The following is a 22,280-nucleotide window of genomic DNA, read 5'->3' on the forward strand; positions in this document are numbered from 1 at the left end:
TGCAGGTACGAGGTGTGGAAGGTATAGATTATCAGATACAATGGATTGGAGAAAGTTTTGAAGCAAAGGATCACTTACGGGAGATGAGAAAGGGGGTTAGGGACTCCTATGGCTGGATCAATGGGGAGCTGATCGTTTCCTCCCTGCACTGTCTAATTTGTTGCTAGATAGTCCCAGATACGAGTGAATGAAGTAGTGGCTCATTAAACCATATCCATGGCCTCCTGTCTTTCTTTTGGTGTGAACGAACAATGCATTTGGGGGAGAGCTTAAAACAGGAAAAACCAATGTGGAGGGATAGCAAATTTGTGCAGATTTAGAGCAGGTTGAAAAACAGTTTTCCATTGAAAAATGCAGTTTCATCTAAATACATTTTGCAGGAATGTGTTGATTTTGACAAAAAACAGTTGATGAGGGGGGGCAAAATGAAACTTTTGATACTGTTGAAATGAAAACACTTCAGAAATTTCATTTTGTGGGAAAATTCTGATTTTTTTGGCTTTTCTTTCTGATTCAAACAACTTTATTTTAAATGTTAGAATGTGTAGTTGAACAGAAATTCCAGTTGATGACCAACTCTTGAGGCTCTTCACTATTTTTTCAAAAACTCTGTTTTCTGCATAAGAGACAACAAGCTTGGAGCAGTTCTGTGCAGGCATAAATGACCATTAGCTTTTTCCCATGTTTGTGTAGGTCTTCCACCTAACAACTGGGGACAGAAATACAGGTGCCAAGGAAGAAAAAATATAATGGTAAAACTGTAAAGATTAGCAGGGAAATACTGGAGCAACTTCAGTACCTAAAACTATTTCAAAACCCTTTTTGAGATTGGAGATATTTCAGTATTATGTTTAAATTTTTTGGAAAGAAACAAGCTTCTGGTATAAAATTAAAAATACTTGTCACAATTCATATTTATTGCATTTGATTTATTAACCTGTCACTTGAAACCATCATATAAAACATATGGCAACATATAAAATGCACTGTGTCCTTGAAACTGGAAAAAAAAATAGTAATATGGTGAGACTAATTTTAAGATGCAGTTGGAAACTCTATGTACAATTAGAATATCTTAAAATAAATATGACAACAGTCCCAAATAAGGTATTCAGACTTTAAATAAGTGAAGCTTTATCATTTGTTCCAAGGTTAACCTTCACACCTTCAATTTTTGTTTAAATTACAGACAGGTTTAATTACAGCATCGTTTCTGAAACATGCTCTTTTATTTAGCAATTACACCAGGTCTTTTAAGTTTAAAATTTCATATGGCTGAACAATATATAAATAACAAATAAAATGTGATAAAGATAAAATAGTTTTCCCCCTGGTTTTGGTTTTCTGATGTTTGGGCTTTAACAAAGTATTTGTAAGGTTTATAGAAGATATTCCTAATTCCTTTTTTTGAATGCATTATATCTTGCAGGATAACATTTTGCCATCTGCCTTTCCAAAGTAAATGGCTATATGTGGGCACCGAAAGAGGAAACATTCACATTGTCAATGTGGAGTCCTTTACGCTCTCAGGCTATGTCATCATGTGGAATAAAGCCATTGAACTGTGAGTTTGGTTAAGTATTACCTAGCTGAAAACAAAAAAATTGTCCTGGATATCTTTGTTAATTATAGAAATGTCATTCACATTAAACAGAAAACTTAATTAGAAATAATTTAAACATAATTTCTCTCTCATGAATCTGAAGCATTAATAAATTGACCCATGGACATCTCTTGTCTAAAATTATTTTCAATATCAGTATTGGAAATAAAGAAAAGTAACTTAAAACTTTTATGTGATGTGCTATGCATTCCCAGGATGGTATGTACATCATGTTGAAGTACAGTATGGATTTCATTTATCTGATTTCTGACATTTGGAATACATTATTTATTTTTACAATTCTTAGGTGAAACTACAGCTGCCAGACTTTCTTAATGGAAAAGTAGCCTTAAAGTTTGGATATAAATCTCTGAATTATCTGCCGTACATAGAGTTCTGTATATTATATTCTCATCTGGATGTTTCTAGAATGTTTAGCCTCACTAGTCCTCATTAGGTAACTTTTAGAATGTAAATATATCTATTGTGACAAGGTAGTATATTATAGCTGAATATAAAGTAGTGGATTTGAGAAACTAAATTTAAAATTGAGCTCACTCTGAGAAATGAGTAATTATTTTAGTTATTGTCATTTCTTCCTAATTGTCCATAATCCCCTTTTCTTTAACTTGATCTCAGTTCTTCATCTTATTCTCATCCCAAGAGGTTACAAATCTCAAAAAGCTTTCTGCTTTGTGATCATACAAATTTTTATTTCAGTATATTTTGTTTGGATTGTGACTTACAGGGATTCAGTAATCAGATCTATAAACATCTGAGTGTATGTAATTGGAAGCCTCTAGTTGTGTGTAAGTATGCAAATAGGGTTTTGCTCATGCACATGCTAGTCCAACCTGGGTAAAGTCTTTCCTTTTGTAAACAGTTGCACATGATTAAAAATAAACCTGTGGCATATCATTTAATAAAGACTATTCCAATGGTCAGAATTGCAGCAAGAGGCAAAAATGAAAGTAACATTACACAAACACCATGCAAAATTTCCTCATCAGTGTTAGTGAATACTTGTCAACACTTCCACTTAGACAGTAAATGGGTAGTAATAGAAGCTGCCCAAGCTCTATAAATCACTTAGTGACAATGTCAGACAATGTGTAAAACCAAAAGTTGTTGAGACATAAACATCCAATTTGTTATACTTTAAAGTATGACCATAACCATTTGTTCTGTCTTTGGAGGTTTAACTGTTCTCTTTTGAGCATCTGCTGCTTTTAAGGACCACTTTTAAAAGTAAACCAAGTCATCTTGGAAAGAAAAGGACCATCAATATATAAAACAAGCCAAAAGTGACTTTCCAAATGACATTTCTTGTTTGCAATATAGGAGGTAAATTTCTCGTCAGACCATGTCAACTGTATAACAGAAGTTGCCAGGAGCATAAAGAGATAATTATACAAAGCTATAAGAATAAGTTCTTTGGTGATAGATAATAGTCATCCTGGACTAAATGAGTTTTTTTCATAGTTTCTATTTTGAGTAAAGATATAAGCTACATGGTCAAACATTAATGTCTAAGGTTGTCACCAAAATGCATGGCCTGATCAGAGTTGCTGAGCACCCACTGCTTCCAGTGATGTAGACAAAATAACTTTTATTTAGCTGCCTTCACTTTAATACCCAGATTAGAAAGTTTTGGCCATAGTTTTTGCTGATTCAAGTGATTTATAAATTCACTCAAATGTATTGAATGTGTTCATTCAAATGTAGTTCAATGTAAAATATTCAGCTTTCTGTGCCACACTTTCCTATGGCAAATTGATCCATCAATCAAAAACTTAGCCACATACTCTATTCCAGTCTTCTTCATTAAGCAAGTCTAAACAGCGTTTATCCCCTGAAAGTGGAGATTAACTCCTCCCCTTCCCCCCCCCCCCCCCCGGGAATCTGAAGAAAAGTAATCACATTTCTTTTTGTTTTTGCGTAATATCCTTCTAAACTTTTTTACTGCACTCAAATTAATTATAACGTTCACTTCTTCTTTAAACTGTCATTAATAGTGATTTATACCCCCTCCTGAAAGGCTTGAGGTGCATATTGACTTTATTTATACCTTATTGAAAGCATGTCTTTTTATACCTATAGTCTTTACAACATTTTATCATGGCAATTTTTTGGTTTTGTTGAAACTCAGGGCTGTTTTCTAGCTAGCTTACACAGCTTGCTTAAATTCAACCAGTTTTTCAGTAATCAAGGGTTTGATCACAGGACTCTACTGTTTTAAAAGTGTTCATTTATCTCATCCATGTGACTTTGGGTTACAACAAATCTACCAGACAATGTCAGATGACATTATCATAATGCTAATTTAATTAAAGATTTCTGGAGCTCTTTTAAATTCAGATCTTTTATAGAACAGCCATTGCAACAAAACATTTTTAACTTTAACTTTGGGACACAACTTTTGGGCCCAGTTCTGCACACACTCTGTCTAAAATGCCATTGTTAAAATGGCATTTTTTAATTAGGTGAGCTGCAGGATGAGCCCATAGACAATAAAATTCATATTTTTCCCCCTGTGAAAGTCATTAATTGTACAATTCAGCAGGATTGTTTTTGTGCTCACAATAAATGTTTAGGCTTAAATAACAGTGAATAAATAAGTAAATGAACTTTTATTGATTCTGAAATATTTTTCATTACTGAACTAACAGTTGTCACCTACTAAGTATATCTAGGAGTAAATCAGCCCTCGCCCCCCTGAAATTGTCTTTAATAAATGATCCTGATACATTAGGTTAAATTGAAAGGAATAGATGATGATAGTGTATTGGCAGGAATGGAAAAGAAATCCAAAAAAGTGATTAGCCAACTGTTCAATCTAGTGCACACCAATTCATATTTGTAAATTATTTTCAAATCATTCTTATTTGATTAATTAATTGGATCACACAAAGGTGTATCTATGGGCCTTTCAGTTAGTGTGTAAAGCTTTTTTTCCTAATAATACACTTCAAAAATATTACCGCCAAAATGACGTGGCTGGGGCTAATGATTGGTGTGGATGTAGAGTCCTACATTCTCTACCACTTTGTTATTTAGCAGCCAATAAATTAGTAATAGTATACACTTTTGCACATTATTTTACACACACTGAATGGTCAACATTAAGGCTACTTTTCTACTAGGTGATAAAACAATAAAGGCTCCTGTGTCACTGTTTCTCAGTTAAAAAAAATCAAAATACAGTTAAATAAAATAAATGTTTCATAGTAACATTCCCTGTAGTTGCAGCAATTGCAATATTTAGCTGTTCACATATTTAACAGTTACCTAGAAGAAAACATAAAATCATCACTGATAAAGTTTGTAGATAACACACAAATGGGGGAAATGGTAAATATGAAGAGGACCGGTTACTGATTTAGATCAATATGGATTGATTGGTAAACTGGGCACAAGCAAACAATGTTTTTTAATATGGCTAAATGTAAATGTATACATATAGGAACAAAGAATTATAGGGTCATATTTACAGAGTGAGGAACCCTATCCTGGGAAGTAGTGACTCTGAAAAAGACTCGGGAGTCGTGGTGGCTAATCAGCTGAACATGAGTTCCCAGTGTGACACCATGGCCAAAAGAGCTAATGTGAACCTGGGATGCATAAACAGGAGAATGTAAGTAGGAGTAGTGCAGTTACTTTACCTTTGTATTTGGCCTTGGTGTGACCACTACTGGAATACTGTGTCCAATTGTGGTGCCCACAATTCAAGAAGGATATTTTAAATTGAAGAGTTCAATCTATTTAGTTTAACAAAGTGAAGGTTAAGGGTTAGCTTCATTAGTCTATACATATCTACATAAGGAACAAATATTTAAAATAATGGACTTTTCAATCTAGCAGAAAAAGGTATAACACAATCCAATGTCTGGAAACTGAATCTAGACAAACTCAGAGAGGAAGTAACACTGACAATTTTAAAATCAAGATAGGATGTTTTTTCTAAAAGAGATGCTCTAAGGATTATTTTGAGCAAGTTCTATGGCCTGTGTAATACAGGTGGTCAGACTAGATGCTTTCCAAGGCCAGAAGGACCATTGTACCTATGAATCATTTAAGATGTGCTTTCTTAAAGTAATCAATGTATTTCTGATTAGCTAATATCTCAAGGTTATCTTCCTCTTTCAGGTTAACTGTGCCTGTACTACTGTCTCTCTTTCTTGATATTTTAATTTGTTTAAAATCTCATCTCCATAGGAACTATTTGTAATATATTCTGGGGAAAAATTGTTTATTTTATTTAAGGTGGAAATATTTTCCCGTTCAGGTCATCCAAATCTCACCCAGGACCTGTTGTCCATATTAGTGACAATCCAATGGATGAAGGAAAGGTATGTTGAATTTGAAAATTGTATTAATAAAAACTCTTAAAGAGCAAGTTTGAGTGATGTGAATATTTTTTTTGTTTTTTTTTTTGTTTGTTTGTTTGTTTTTTTTTTTTTTGAAGAAAGAAACCAAAGACAACACTATATAAGTGCCGTGGATTTTGGGGAGGGACTCAATATATCACAAGGATATCCAGGGCTAGGAGTAGCACAAAAGTATTGAGATAGGCATAGTAAGATGGCATGAAGGGCGTGATCAAATGAGTTGTTTGGGCTGAATGAACTGAGTGTTTGTGCTGAAGCAAGGATGAAAGTAGATAGAGAGGAGAAAGATTAGATGTGAAGATCCTTGAAGGTGCAAATGAGGAAGGAGTTTAATTTACTGTATTGGGCTATAGGGAAAGAAAATGGAGAGGCTGAAAGCAGTCAGAGAGGCAAGATGGATAAACTTTAGCATGTGCTTTTTAGGACTGCTGTCATCAGTGTCTGTATGATTTTATAAAACGTTGAGCGGTCATTGCAATATAATTACATGGAATATTGTATGCTTTCTTCTTTAGATGATTGACTAGTAAAAGACAGATCCTTGAATCCATTCCAGAATGTTATCTGGCTGAACACCACGTTGTTGGGAGTCAGTAGGGTTTATCATAAACAATTCAATCTCAACTGGTCTAAAAGGCAACTAGATTATATAAGAAGCTCAGATGTAAACACTTTCTTCCCCTTTAAATGTTCATGAAATACTGGCCTTGTCTCATCCTTCTTGTTAGGTCCAAGAGATATCAGCAGAGATCATGCTGTTAATATTAGTTTGTATGGCCACTAATGTTTGTGGTACACTGTCTGTGGTGCTTTCACTAGACAGAAATATCAATGACTAGTTTCACAAGAAATATTTGAGACTTGGTGGCAGCCAAAGGAAAACAACAACAACAAAATGGAATGGACATGCAAATGTTTTCACTTCAGATTTGCTGTAACTATATAGAGTCCAGCATTTGCTTTAGGATCTTACTTAAAGGGTTCAGGCACAGAATATAGAATCCATGCTCTTTATTAATACACAAAATCTTCATTGTGAAGCAGTTAGGCTTGCTGCACATATAATTTGACACAAATCCAGAAAAGCAAGGCAATGAAAAATTAAGGTATTAACAGTGCATAGCCTCTATTCTCCAACCAGAGGCACTCATTTCACCATTATCACAACTACTGTGCACCTCAACTCTCACACTGTGACTTCACTCTGTCCTCCTTTTATCCTCTTACTAGGTGAATTTTTTCCCTCAGCTTTAGCAGTTATGGATATTTGGTTGTATAGTTTGTGTTGGGAGACTGTAGTTTGGGAAATGATCATTTGCAGAAGGGTGATTAAAAAAAAAAAAGTAGGTAATGGGGTGGCTGGGATTCCTGAGAGGCCTGAATTGAGGGAGGAAATGTATCTATACTTTGTATTCTTTGTGCCTGAACAGTATCTTACTCACCTTTTCTAAAGGCCTGATTCTACACTACCTAACACATTGCGTAGTCATTTAGACCTGGTCAAAATGTGTGCAAAAGGCTGTTATTCTAGTTTGGTAATATTTTCTGTTTGTCAGGGTTGCAGAAGTAGCTGCACCTGTCTCACCTCTCTGGTGTCTGAGTTCACCTCCTCAAGTGTCAGGTTGTGACCTGTCCATGCCTAGGGTAGACCACCTGAAAATGCCAAGGTCAGGGCAGACTGCAAAAGGAGAGCAGATTCTCCCAGCACTGGTGAGTGACACTGAAGTCAGACTTCCCAACCAGCCACAAACAATACTTCTGATTCCTCACTGGTTATCAAGAAGCTAAAGCAAAAATATACACAGCCCCTTTTACTGCATTTCAGTCTCTGGCTCCCAATCAGCCGGTAGGCCCAGTAAAGAGAGAACTTATTTAACACTCTATACTCTTTACCACAAAGGTTTCTCCTGACCCCAGAGGGTCAGCCATATTACCAGATCCATATAAGTTTGGATCTTACCCATAATACTATGCTGTCAGCCAATCCTTTAGTAACTAAAACTAAAGGTTTATTATAAAAGGAAAGAAACCAATTTTTTAAGAGAAATGTTAAATGACTAAAGCAATCACGTATATAAAAATGATTTGTAAGTCCATATATATTAGGTTTCCAGTAGTATTTTGGAGTTTGCAGGCTTGTACAGTCCTTCTGGTGTACATCCAGTATACTTGGATGGGTCTCAGTCCTTTGTTTCACAGCTTCAGTTGTAGCTGAATTAATCCAGAGGTAGGTGAAGGCTGAAGATTGACTGAAGACTGAATGGATGTGGTGCAGCTGCCTTTTATGTCCCTTGGCCTTTTCCATGCTGCTTGTGGAAATTTACTGAAATAAGTTGGAGTCCAGGGTCACATGAGTAAGTCGTGGTGACTCATCAGGTATATCCCTGGCTTCTCCCCCTGGACCCATACTACCTGTGAGTTTCCTTAATGAGCCATTAAGCAGACTAGTGCTGCAGCCATCCTTTCTGGGGTATCGCCCAGAAACACAGCACAAGCTGAAATACAGATATGTCAAACATATCCGTAACTTCCAATACACACATGAACATAAACAATGCCATCATACTTAACAAATTATAACCTTTCAAATGGTACTTGACATGGCATATCTCATATGAATTATTTTAATTTTTATATATTAATGTTAAATAATATCATAAAATCGTCCCTCTAATTTCAGCCAGCGTCACACAGGTGTTGTGCCTTTTCTTCTTCTTGGGTGAAATCATATGATACTCCCACTGCTTGATAGGGACCTTGGCTACAGTACCCTGTTTATAAACCATGCTTACCCAGCAGCTCTGACTGAGTTCAGCAACTGCGGTTCTTCCCTTCGGGAGTTCTTCCCTTACCTGTGGCGAACAGAGTGACTAGACAACCTTTTTCAACAAAGTATTTTTTTTAAATTTTAAAAGTAGGAATAAAGCATAACCTGAGAGAGAATTCTCAAACAGTTTATACATATGTCGGCACTGGTGAGGCTACATTTGGAGTATTGTGTCCAGATTTGGGCCCCCCACAATAGAAACAAATTGTTGAGAGTCCAGTGGAGGGCAACAATGATTAAGGGGCTGGAGCACATGACTTATGCGAGGGAGACTGAGGCAACTAGACTTGATTACTCTGCAGAACAGAAGAGTGACAGGGGATTTGAAAGCAGCTGTCAACTATCTGAAGGGGAGTTCCAGGGAGGATGGAGCTAGGCTGTTCTTGATGTTGGCAAATGACAGCACAAGGAGTAATGGTCTCAAGTTGCAGTGCTGGGGAGCGGAGGCGTCTAGGTTGGACATTAGGAAAAACCTTTTAATTAGACAGATGGTGAAGCACTGGAATGGTTTACCTAGGGAGGTGGTGGTATCTCCATCCTTAGAGGTTTGTAAGGTGTGGCTTGACAAAGCCCTGGCTGGGATGATTTAGTTGAGTGGTCCTAATTGGAGCAGGAGGTTGGACTAGATGACCTCCAGAGGTCCCTTCCAACCCTAATCTTCTGTGATTCTATGTCTATCTTAGCCAAAAGTTTACAATCTACTACTGGAAGCTGAGTCAAGTCTAACTTACTCAGATACACCAGCAGGTCCTGGGAGTGAGCTTGAACAGCTTCTTCAAAACAACTGCCTCCAACAGCTACTGCCTTGCTCCTAGAGAGTGAGTCACTTTTTATCCAGGCAGAATTGTTTGTTCTCTGAGTTCCTGGGCTTTTTGGCTCAGCTAATATGAAACCAGTTGGTGGGAGGTCAAGCCAGTCTCTTTAGAACAGGTTGCTCCCCTACTGTCCTGTAACAATCCTCAAGTGTTTGCAGGGAGATGTCTTATCTAAAATAATTGTTTTCACCTTCCTTTTTGTTGATCCCCAGTGGATCTGTTGATTTAACCAAATTTAGTTCATTGAGCAACAAAGAACATAGACTATCCTTACAGAATGGGAGACCCTATCCTGGGAAGCAGTGATTCTGAAAAAATTTGGGAGTAGTGGTGGATAATCAGCTGAGTATGAGCTTCCAGTGTGATGCTGTGGCCAAAAGGGCTAAAGCAATCCTTGGATACATAAACGGGGGCGTCTTGAACAGGAGTAGAGGGGTTCTATATTACCCCTGTATTTGGCACTGGTGTGACAGCTGCTGGAATGTTGTGTCCAGTTCTGTCCAGTCCATAATTCAGCAATTTTGGATAAATGAGGAAAGGATTTGGAGAAGAGCCATGGGAATGGTTAAAGGATTAGGAAACATGCTTTATAGTGATAGACTCGAGGTTCAATCTATTTAGCTTAACCAAGAGAAGGTTAAGGGGTGGCTTGATTATAGTCTATAGGTACCTACATGGGAAACAAATACTTAATAATGGGCTCTGCAGTCTGGCAGAGAAAGGTATAACACCCATTGGCTGAAAGCTGAAGCTAGACAAATTCAGATTGTAACTAAATTTATAATAGTGGGAGTAATTAACCATTGAATTGAGTTACCAAGGGTGTGATGGACTATCCATCACTGACAATTCTTACATCAATATTGGATGTTTTTCTAGAGAGGCTCTAGGAATTATTTTTGGGAAGTTCTGTGGCCTTGGCTACACAAGATCAGACTAGATGATCACAGTGATCCCTTGTGGCTTTGGAATCTATGAATCTAATCATATAACAAATATCCCAGGATATAACTCAGTCTATTTGTAAAGTAAACATCCCAATAATCGGATCACCATAGAGCATTCATGAGATATTACATAGCAGCTCCATATCCATCACAACTTGCGCTCAGTTTGCACTGATATAAATGATTGAACAGCTTGCAAAGCAGTGGTGAATTAGGTCATGAGCATTTGTTATTGCCACCACTGTCGTTTTTTGCTTTGAATATTTGTAGCAATTTTTGTTGGCATTTTCAGAAACATTCTTAGAACATTTTGCTTTCCAGAAGTGGAGCTCTCATACTATACTTAGCTTTTAAAGAAAGGAAAACTACAGTACTTTGTTGTGTAAAGGCAGTAATTATAATGCAGCTCCACTTATCCACCTGTTTCCCTTTTAGAGTTTGGAATGGTTTATTTTTATTTAATTTCATTAGTATTTGAGCTATGGAAAATAGCTGACACTTGAGGCTGTTTTAACTCTGCAATAGTTTAAATAGTTTAATAGCGTGCAGCTTTGAGATTGAAATGCTGAGACCTTAACCCCCAGTCCAGCAAATTCTGCAGGCAGAACAGTTCATCTGAGTGGAGCTCATTGACTTGAGTGCAGAGTCTCTGTCCACATTTTTTCTGCAGGGTTAGAGCCTGAGTCACCTGCAAGAATCATGGGCCCTAAAGTATGAATCTAAAATAAAAACAATAATACTTTCAGAAAAGTAAGCAATCTAATTACTCTGCCAGTGTTTTTTGTTTTGTTTTTCCATTTGGTGAATGGTTCTTTGGACTGTAATTTCAAATTTAGTGCGTTCACTAACCTGTTTGTTCATATATTAGCATTGCTGCTAATATACAATAATTTATTTTATTGTTTTATTAGAACTATAAAATTGCTGCTAATATACAATAATAATGTACAGCTGCTGAATGGTGGTCGGTCACTGTTGCCACCGTAGTTGAATAGAAAAGAGTAAAATAATGCTTGGTGCCTTAGAGTAAAATTCATATTTTAAAATAGTATACTTAACTTGATACGGTTTATAAGATTATTGTCTAATTTTCCATTTTCATTTAATTAAATGGCTTAGAATTCCAGGGCAGTTTACGTAGTTAAATACAGCCTTGTATTTTTGTGAGCCAGTATTGTGTAATAAATCTTAAGTGTTAGGAAATCCTCTCATATTTTTTGATATTGGGATTAACCAGGGAACTTGACAATATTTGTATGCAAGAAAAAGAGACTTATGTAATATTCCGCAGACAAAATTGTTAAGTATACTGTAGATCAGATGGTGAAGGTTTCTATTTCAGAATACACAAGGTATTTAGGTGAAGTCCAAAGTAAAGGCAGCAGAAACATCCTTTATAAAAAGTGAAGTCTTGGTGGTAGTGCCTGAGTAATCTCATACTATTAAATGATAAGCCTTTTTTATTATGAATTGTTCATACCTTTTTCCTTGTGTATCATACCATCTCCAAATTTGTGTTTGACCAATTACTCTAAACAAGTGCTGCTATTTAATTAGTAAATGTCTAGATCCCCAGAGTTGGAGTCTTGTCTTAAGCATGTGGATTTGGAACCACTAACACCAGATGGTTCTTTTGGATAATTCAGGTAACACATGTCCATTCATTTAATCCCTCTGACCCATGCCCTAGGTACAGCAGAGGAACTGAGTAACTTGTCTTCCTCCTTACTAATCAGTGCTTCCCACATTCTGCTGTCCTCAACAGTGTTTCTTTCTCCTTGCAGGGCTTCCATTCTTTGCAGGAAGAGGTAGTGCTGTGCTTTTTGATAGCAGTCAGATGGGAGTGTGACACATAGGAGTAGTAGTGGGAGAATTCTGCTAACTCTAGGGTCTAGAAGATTGGGTCATCTTGTGTGTCTGTAGAGGGGAAAAGAAAAGTAAGAGGGATAGTGAATGGGGGAATATATGATAGATAGAGAGGCACTATTCTATATGTCTTTGTTGTTTAGAGCCCCAGAGTAGGTAGAGGCGAGAAAGAAAGAGTTACTACAGCAAATGGTCAAGTAGTAGCATAAGGTATCAAGAAATTTAATGCACAGGAGACAAAAATACCTATTAAAATTATAGTTAAAATACTGCGAGAAAGGGGAGGCTAAATAAAGTTAGAGGAAAAAAAAATCTCAAAATAATATATGTAATAGAAAATAACTTGCAAGAAGTAAGATGGTTTAAGAATTTAAAAAAAGATTTTTAACCTTTTAACCTTATTCCTGAAAATCAGGCCGCCACTTTAAATCTGGAATTGTGGCTTTACTTGACTAACTTTAGACATCTCAGTTAGAAAATGTTGACCCTAGAGCAGTGGTTCTTAACCTTTCGAAACTACTGTGCCCCTGAAGCCTGAGTCCCACCCCCACGGGGCTGAGGCATGTAACTTAGTTTCATGGCGCCCCTGTGGCTCCAGGCAATTGCCTTTCTTGCCACCCCCAATACCAGATCTGCACTTGCGACCCCTCTAAACCCCCAGGTTAAGAAACACTGCCCTAGAGCCTTATGTGCACTCCCAAGAGCCAGAGGAGAGTTGCCAGTGCACCATGTGACCCTCATCTCCTGGTGAAGTGGTCCTGAAAGTGCTGCTAATTCTTAAAGGCACCAGGCAAATGCAGCAACTTTCAATAGTCTCCCCCCTCATTTTTCATTATAAACACCGCTGATCTTTTTCCCTTACCAAGTTCCTCTCTAGCTTCCCTCCTTCTTTAAAGAGAATATTTGAATGCAGGGACTTTGTGTGAACAACTTCTCTATCTTCCTCCCTCCATGTATCTATTTGCGCGTGCACACACCTTTGGTCGACATCTGGGGAAATCTTCTAATGGTGGCTTCTTTAAAGAAGTAACTGATTGTTCCACAGAACTGCAATAAGTACAGTAAGTTCTTCTTGTGTGTCACTAGATTACTGTGCTTTGCTTTCTTAAAATAAAATTGTGGGAGCAAAAGGATAGAGTATTCAGGTCAGTGAAGAAAATAATAGTTTTTTCCTTCTGCTTTGCCTCTGACTAACTCAATGAACACCAGCTTCAGTGAAGAAGGAGCACATCAAGTGCCTTATGTTTGCCTCTCAGAGATTCCCTCTCAGTCTTTCTCCGAACTCTTCAGAAGATAAAGACAAACTCTTCCTCAGTTGTACATTACGTCAAATCTTAATCTAGAAGTTTAGGACCATGACAAAACAAGCAGGAAGTAAGCCAGCTCTTTAGTGGCTCTTATCCTCATCAATCTGTGTCCCTGGTTCCTTCTTACAATATAAAATGTGCTGGGAGTTTTATACTCCCCTCCTCTTTTTTTTTCCAGCCCCTCCTTTCTACCTTAACCACTCTTACGTCTCTTTTGAGCAGTCCTCCATCCAATTCTTTCCTTCCCCTCTTTGTTGCACAGCTCTTCTTTGTCCACTTTCCTCTCTGATTTTTGAATCCTGGCTCTGTTTTCTGTCATCACAATCTTTCTCATTTTTGGTGACTTTAGCTTCCATGTTGACAGCCCATCCAATCCCGTAGCCACAAACCCTCTTCTTGCCTTTGCCTTTTCGTTTGTCTTTCATCAAAAAATTCATGTACACATGCGTTTAATTATGCAATTTTGGATTGAGCATGCTTTGGTGATAAACTAGTATTCAGTTTGTTTTTAAACATGAATATTTTGTCATTACAGAAATGTGGATGGTGCAGTACATGTTTGATTAGCTCAAGAGTTACCTTTTGATATTATGTACCTGCTGTGTAATAGGGAAGTAGTTTAATAGTTTTAGAACTGTTGTGGAGGATTCCACTCTGTCACACTAAGGAATAAAGACAAAAGAGGGTGGATCTAATATTACTGCAGTACCTACTTCATAGAACAAGAATTATAGGTATTTTAAGTAACTTTCTTTCCTTCATTCTTGTAAGAGGTAATGTTCTTTATTCTGATGTTGTAGCTCCTGATTGGCTATGAGTCTGGAACAGTAGTATTATGGGACCTCAAATCAAAGAAGGCAGATTACAGATACACACATGATGAGGTAATGATATTATGCTTCATCTGACTTACTTCCACTTGTGTTGTAGTGTTTTTGTTTTTTCTATTGTGATTTAATAATTAAATATTGGTAATATTTTGTATGTTTAAACAATGATGTTGAGAAGCAAATACTATAGTCCTCATAACGGTTAACACCTCTGTAAGTGAATCTGTGCTGTTTATTACAAAGATTCCATTTGCTTCTAAACGTTTTGCTATATGAAAATATTTTTTTTCTAATTAAGACATTTACTCTTTTAGTTTAGTAAATACAACTCATATTTTAAAATGCTTAAATATTTGCAGTTTCTCTAAATTTTTAAGAAAGTTCCAGGGTCTGTGGCTAGAGGGTAGATAATGGATCAATTGGAAATAATGCTAAAAAATGGATTTAGGATGGGAAAAAAAGTAGCATTGACAGGATAGTTTTTCAGATTTTCCCAGGAATCTTGGAGAGAGAGGGTTTCTGACCTGTTATTGGCTAATGTGATTCTTTTTTGTGTTTCTATATAGGCTTTGTAAGGATTAGATTTTTATTGTTAAATGTCTGTGTTGATTTCACCATACACACATGAACTGATGAAAAAATAGTTATATCAATGATTATAAAAATGTACAGATAGGCAAAGTAAGAAAAATGCTGCTTGAGAACATATTAGTTTGATATAAAGATATTTACTTTGTGTATTTTGACGTGATGTTGACCATTCCTTTCAATGGTTATAGAGCTTTAACTTTTTGAGACACAACATCTGTCACTAAATTATCTGACTCTCCCCCCACATAGTCTGACCTCTCTCTAATTTCCTGCAACTGTGAAAATTTGTATCGATAAAAAAAGGAAAAGATGCCTTAAAACCCATAATTTTGTGCATCTTTGAAAATTTAAATAGATAAAAATACTTAAAAATAGACATTGGCATCTATAATAATAATAATAATAGTCTATTATTATCTAACATAAAAGCACTGTTAATCAATTAGTTAATGGGCCAAATCCAACAAAGATGGCACAGAGGCATTAGGTAGTTTTTCCTGTATCAGCTAAGGCCATTGTATCCCAGGCCTCAGAGGACAAAGTAGTGTGTTTCTTCCATTCTCTGGTAGGGTTTGCATCCAGGAGACTTTTCCATTTCCTTTATTCCTTCACACAAATTCAGCCAATGGAATATTATGAAAGGAGGTGCTGATTTTGTGCAAGTTAAAGCCATCCTGACCATGCTTACTTTTTGGACTGTGCCTCCCATTTTCATGTCTGCATAAGACCCTTACAGCCCTCCTTCATAATAGTTGGAGTTGTGACTGGTTTGCATAACCTGGTTTCCCAGGATAATTTTGGCCACTAGACTCTTCCAAACACAGTTTGTACTGATGTAAGCAGGTAGTAAACTTGATGCATTGTATGTCTCTTGCACATACCAGTATCTCATGTTTAATTATAAAAAGAAAAAAACGCAGAGGCACATATTTACAGTTGACCGATTTTCTTCTGCCAAATTCAGTAGACGGGCCAGGCTACAGATGGAGTACAGCTACTGCCTGCCTCTCACATTGTCTACACTGCAATTGGGGGGTGTGATTACAGCACAGGTAGCCATATCTAGGCTGGCTTTGATCTAACTAGATTCATCTCACTATATCTAGTTTTGAACTAAAGCTAGTTTAAGTAATAATAGCAATGAAACCAGAGTGGCACAGATCATCTTTTCAAGTATGCCCCAGGATTTGAGGCGGGCAGGGCCTAGCCCATGCTGCCATCTGTGCTGCCGCAGTTTCATTGCTATTGTTACTTGAGGTAGCTTTGATCTAGTTAGATCTAGCTAGTTTAGGTATGTCTACACATGTTTCAATCACACCTCAGTTGCATTGTAGATATGCTCTCAGGCCTGCTGGGATGTTCCATGGGGAAGTTAGGGTAAGCCTTCCTTTAAGATGCGCTTCTGATTTGGAAGTGAGGGGTTGGTCAGGCAACGTATGGAGAAGCAGATCTTCCTTGGTCTTGGTCTATGTCACAGTCCTCCTTGGCTGTAGAAAAGTGTGGGGCTTATTTGAAGCTGAGTTGCTTTTCAGATTGGAAAGGAAGTGTTGGCCAGGTTGCATGTAAAGAAGTTACCTAAGCTCCCATCCCCCATACAGTATAGCACTTCACATATTGTAAACACTACACATAACTACAGTCCCTCACAGAATAGGATACTGAAATATTTATCCTGTTTTATAGATCAGAAAACTGAAGAAAAGAGAGAAATGCCTTGCCCACATTCATATGACTGTCATTTTGCAGTGTTGATACTGGAACTCAGGAACTCCTGACTTCCATTTATGCATTCATATTCCTATAGAACAGACTGCTTCTGGAGCTGCTAGCTAACCTGTTAGTCTGAACTTCTCATGACCCAGTCATAAACATAAAAACCTTAAAATGTCTTTCAGTTTTTAGAAAAGTTGAAGTAGATATGTATTTTTAGCCTAGCACTAAAATAACTAATGAATTGAAACAGGATGTTTAGATTCACATTTAAACAGCTTATTCACTTAGAATCCCAGTATAAATCTGCAGGCATAAAAATATATTTCTACTCTTCATATTTTTCATGTAAGAAAATCAAGAAAATAGTGTAAATTTAAACTTTTAATTCTCCCTTTCACAATCTGTTTTGTCTCTTTTTTTCTATACTGTGCATTACCACAAAGCAGGGAGAGCAGAAGAAAATTGAAGACTTTGTATTGAGAGAACTCAGTACATTTCACAATATTCACTATAAAAATTTACAGTCAGACAGGTGGAATTCCGTCCTCTACGAACTTTCCACCAAGGATTTTCAGTTAATTTATATTAAATCACTTATCTTTATAGCACGTTATGCTTGCTCAACTAGTGAACTTTCTGGATTGTTCTCTGTTTCCAGGTCATGTGACTTAGAGCTTGACATGAACTAAGCCCAGTTCAGAATCTAGCTGCAAGGCAAACTGTTAAACGATTGACATGTGTGTCTTGTGTATTTATAATCATGCCTTAGGGAATTACAGGCCTCACCTATCTGCATAACCATTTTTCTTTAGGATCATTGTTTTGGGGCATATTATAGGTTTTGTTCTATGTTGAAATAGGTTTTTTAATTTGTAAAATAGTGATTATTTTTTGTTCTGAGACTTCATGTTGTAGCTTAATACTTAATACTATTTCTATTATACTTTTTTAGTTTGTGTTAATGTCAAGTAAACATTTAAGAAAACAGGGAAGTAAAATGACACAAAATTTATTAATCTAGTTAACACTGCAGGCTAAAAGCAGTCTGGAATGCAGTTACTTATGCACTGAGAAGGCCAGTGTATTAATTTATTTGGAGAAAACTGTGATGTAGTGGGTGTTTAAGATCTCTCTTCTATCATCAGAGACTTGTAGGAGCGACAACATCTGCCTTTGGTGGTTTAGTATTGGGAGCAATTTAGATCTGCAGGATAAAAAATGAGAAAACCACTGTAACCTCTAGCCTTTTTTAGTTTAAATTAAATGTAAAAATATTTCCATACTCTGCAGATTCTCATTCCAATATTTAGGTGTAAACATCATAACAGGTGAAGTACTATAACCAGTATTAGATAATAGATATGTTTATTACAGCATTGCCCTGAAGTGTCCATGTAGTAAAAGAGAAGAACATGGCTTTTAGGGTATACTAACAGTGACTTTTTGGGGAAAATATTTTTAAATGATTGAACAAAAGCATTTTAAGTATACTTGCATCTACCTCAGTGGAGTGGGAGGGAGGGGTTTCTAGATCAGTGACTCTCAACCTTTCCAGACTACTGTACCCCTTTCAGGAGTCTGATTTTGTTTTGTGTACATATAGGTGTACATATAGGTATGATCCTGCAAGGTGCTGAAAACTCTTACCACAATATGGCAAAATACAGCATGTACTTAATCATATGTTTATGTAATTTGCTAAAATTGGGGCTTATGGGAGCAGTCTTTAGTCAGAATACTTATTCTGCCACAGAAATGCAGACTACAATTCAGTAGTGGACCTGAGGAACCAGGGGAGCATAGTACTATACTGCTCAGATTGCCTGTCCTTCCCCCTTTTGCTGCCTGATTACTGAGTTCCCTCTCCACACACACACCCTGCCACCATTCCACTTCTAAATGTCAGTGTCTAAAAAATATTTGAAGTAAAATGTTTGAAGTGAATATTTACAAATATAAATGTTTGAAGTAAAATGGAGAACAAGAAACAGCATAGAATGAAAAATCAAATAGGGGCTCCAGCCCATCTTGGACCTGCATCAGCTCAACAGATATCCCAAAAAAACTGTTCCTGGCCTCCATCATTCTCTCTCTGGACCCAGGAGACTGGTATGTTACCCTCCACTTAAAGGATGCCACTACTAGTTCACCACTGTCCACTTTGGCCAGTTGGCAGCCCCACTGGATTTTATGAAGTATGTTGTGGTTGTAGCAGCCTTCCTCAGGCAACGAGGCATATAAGTCTACCTGTACCTCAACAACTGACCAATGAAGGGTCGGTTGCAGGCTCAAGTGCAAAACAGCATCAGCACAGTCCAAGCCACTTTCACAGCACTGGACCTGCTGATAAACGAGCAGAAGTCAACTCTTGTTCCAGTTCAGACAATAGAATATATTGGGATAGTGCTCGACTCGACCTAAGCCAGGGTCTTCCGGACAGAGGCCCTCTTTCAGACCATGTCAAACCTGATATCCAGGGTCATGGCTCACCCAATCACGACAGCCTGGGTGTGCTCAATCTACTGGGTCACATGGTTGTTTGTACTTGCATGGTCTAATATGCAAGGCTGAGCCCCAGACTGCTCCAGGTGTGGCTAGCTCACTATACTCCCCAAGCGGGCACCATTTGGACTCAGTACTCACTGTCCTTCACTCGGCCTTTGCCTCCCTGGCTGGTGGAAAGAATCAAGGTCTGTAATGATGGGTTACCCTTTGTTATCCCACAACAGTCAGTATTTCTAGTCTCGGATGCGTCAGACCTAGGGTGGGGAGCCCACTTCAACAACCTTAGGACTCAGGGCCTCTGGTCCAGGGAAGAACTCTCCTTGCACGTAAACATCAGGGAGCTCAGGGAGGTTTGCCTAGCATGTCCGTGTTTCTTCCCCAGGTCTCAGGCAAGGTGGGTACAAGTCCTGACAGACAGTACAGTGGACATGTTCTATGCAACAAGCAAGAAGGAGCTCGATTCTCTGTCCTGTGTCAGGAGGCTGTCTGTCTATGGGACTTCTGTGCGAGACATTCCATTCATCTTGAGAGGTCTCATCTCCCGGGAGCCTAGAAAGTAGTGCCAAATCACCTCAGCAGATTCTTCTCCTCTCACCATGAATGGTTCCTTCTCCTGGAGGTTACCAGTGTCATCTTCCAAAAGTGGGTGCCTCCCCAGGTGGACTTGTTTGCCACCCGGCAGAACAGAAAATGCAGTGTTTTGTTCGCTTCCTGGGCTCCCTCTCCAATGCCTTCCTGCTCTCGTGGCAAACCACCTGCTGTATGCCTTTCCCCCAATCCTTTGGGTTCACAAGGTTCTTCTGAAAATCAAATGGGACATGGCAAGAATTATCCTGATAGCACTGGTGAGACCACACCAACATTAGTTCAGCAAGCTTCTGGACCTTTCAGTGGCAGTCCACTCTCACTCTTGCTCCACCTGGATATGATTTCATGAGACCATGTCCGGTTACTTCACCCAAACCAAACCTCCCTGTACCTAATTACATGAATGTTGCATGGCTGAACCCTGAAGAACAGGTCTGCACTGAACAGGTTCATCAGGTCTTCTAGGAAGTAAAAAGCCTTCCACCAGTGCTACCTACTTGGCTAAGTGGAAACATTTCATTTGTTGGGCCTCTAAATGTGAGGTTTTTCCATCTCAATACCTTCAGTATGCTGGGACTATTTGCTGTACCTAAAACAGCAGGGTCTGGCACTCTCATCTATTAAGGTACATTTGGCAGCCACCTCAGCCTTCCATCCCCCAGTGAATGGCAGATCAGTGTTCTCCCAAGAAATGACAGTCCGGTTTCTCAAGGGGTTGGAAAGGCTCTATCCTTCAGGTTTGTGAACTGACCTCCCATGGGGCTTAAACCTGGTCCAGTCGAAGTTTAGCGCCTCCCACTGTCCCCCTCCTTTTAGCCATTAGTATCGTACTCTCTGCTGCTTCTCTCCTGGAAGGTTGCCTTCCTGGTGGCAATCACATCTGCCAGAAGGGTCTCTGAGATCAAGGCTGTTACATCAGAACCGCCTTACATGGTGTTCTTCAAAGACAAGGTCCAACTGCTCCCCCATCCGACCTTCCTGCCAAAGGTGGTGTCACAATTCCATAAGAACCAGATCATTTTCCTATCTGTCTGTCTTCCCAAAAAACCTCACAAGAACTCAGAGGAATGACGGCTTCATATGTTGGATGTTAGGTGGGCCCGTGCCATTTATATTGAAAGAACTAAGCCCTTCCGCAAATTCACGCAACTCTTTTTATAGCAATAGTGGAAAGGGTGAGTGGGATACCTGTGTCAACCCAGAGGATCTCATCCTGGATAACTCTTGTATTCGGGCTTGCTACAAGCAGGCAAATGTCCTGCCTCCGGCCATCATGGCCATTCATTCCTCAAAAGTCCAGGCTTTATCAGCAGTATTCCTCGCACAGTAACTAACCCAGGACATCTGCAGAGCTGCAACCTGGTCATCTGTGCATATCTTCACGTCCCCTACGCCATCACCCAACAGGTCCAAGACGACACCAGTTTTGGAAGAGCAGTGTTGCAGTCACCAGGTTCATGAACTCTGAGCCCACCTAGGGTGCTGCTTGTGAGTCACATAACATGGAATGGACATGAGCAAGCACACGAAAAAGAAAAAATGGTTATTAATTGTTCTTCAAAATGTGTTGCTCATGTCCATTCCTTTTCCCATCCTTCTCCTCTCTTGGTGTTATTGCCAATGCCCCTTATATCCTCGCATAAGCATGTGCCTCCAGAGGGTGCTGTAGCTAGCCCAACTGATATCACTTAGGGAAAAATCTCCAGCAATAGTGCATGCAGTACGCACACACCTAACATGGAATGGACAGTTTTCAAAGAACAGTTAAGAAAAGTTAGTAACCTTTTTTTTCTTTGACAGAGAATCATCTGAAATAATACACAAATCTATCCTTCATATTTCAGAAAAGTGGGAAAAAACAGTGTATCTGGAATATGATAGCTATTAATGTTACAGACCTATAGTTATAAATTAACTTTCTTATAGTTGTTGTTTATAATGCCTATTAAACCATCCTCTGCAGTTAGTTTCTTATCATTGTCTTGCAAAATGTTTATGCACAGTGAAAGGATAGAATGGAAAATGTTCGCTTTCTTTGTGTCTCCTTCGTGAGCTTCTTTCTATTGAAAGACTCTGAAGTTCAAATATAGCTTTGGCAGATGTCATTTTCTGTGCATTATTCATACAATAGGAGCATAGAATAAACTTTATGCTGTAAACATTCTTTTCTGTTTTGCGTACATCAAAACAATAAAACAAAGATATTACAGTATACTTTTAAACTGCTTTTTTAAGAAATATTTGGAATTGTTGCAACTTCATTATTTAAAATTGTCAGGTTTTAAATTTAAAAATATTTT

At 38.1% G+C, this 22,280-nt stretch overlaps 1 protein-coding gene across 2 annotated transcripts in view; it reads left to right on the forward strand.

Moving 5' to 3' along the window:
- Positions 1-22,280, forward strand: part of STXBP5 (syntaxin binding protein 5) — a 166,954-nt gene that overhangs the window by 56,515 nt on the left and 88,159 nt on the right. For both annotated transcript variants that reach the window (XM_067542368.1, XM_067542372.1), the window contains exons 6-8: positions 1,430-1,564; positions 5,889-5,952; positions 14,554-14,637. In XM_067542368.1, the coding sequence (XP_067398469.1) occupies positions 1,430-1,564; positions 5,889-5,952; positions 14,554-14,637 (283 nt within the window). The remainder of the gene's footprint in view (positions 1-1,429; positions 1,565-5,888; positions 5,953-14,553; positions 14,638-22,280) is intronic.

Source organism: Emydura macquarii, unplaced genomic scaffold (genome assembly GCF_026122565.2).
Source record: "Emydura macquarii macquarii isolate MOO-44397 ecotype Brisbane River unplaced genomic scaffold, CSIRO-AGI_Emac_v2 contig_705, whole genome shotgun sequence".
NCBI classification, from domain to species: Eukaryota; Metazoa; Chordata; order Testudines; family Chelidae; genus Emydura; species Emydura macquarii.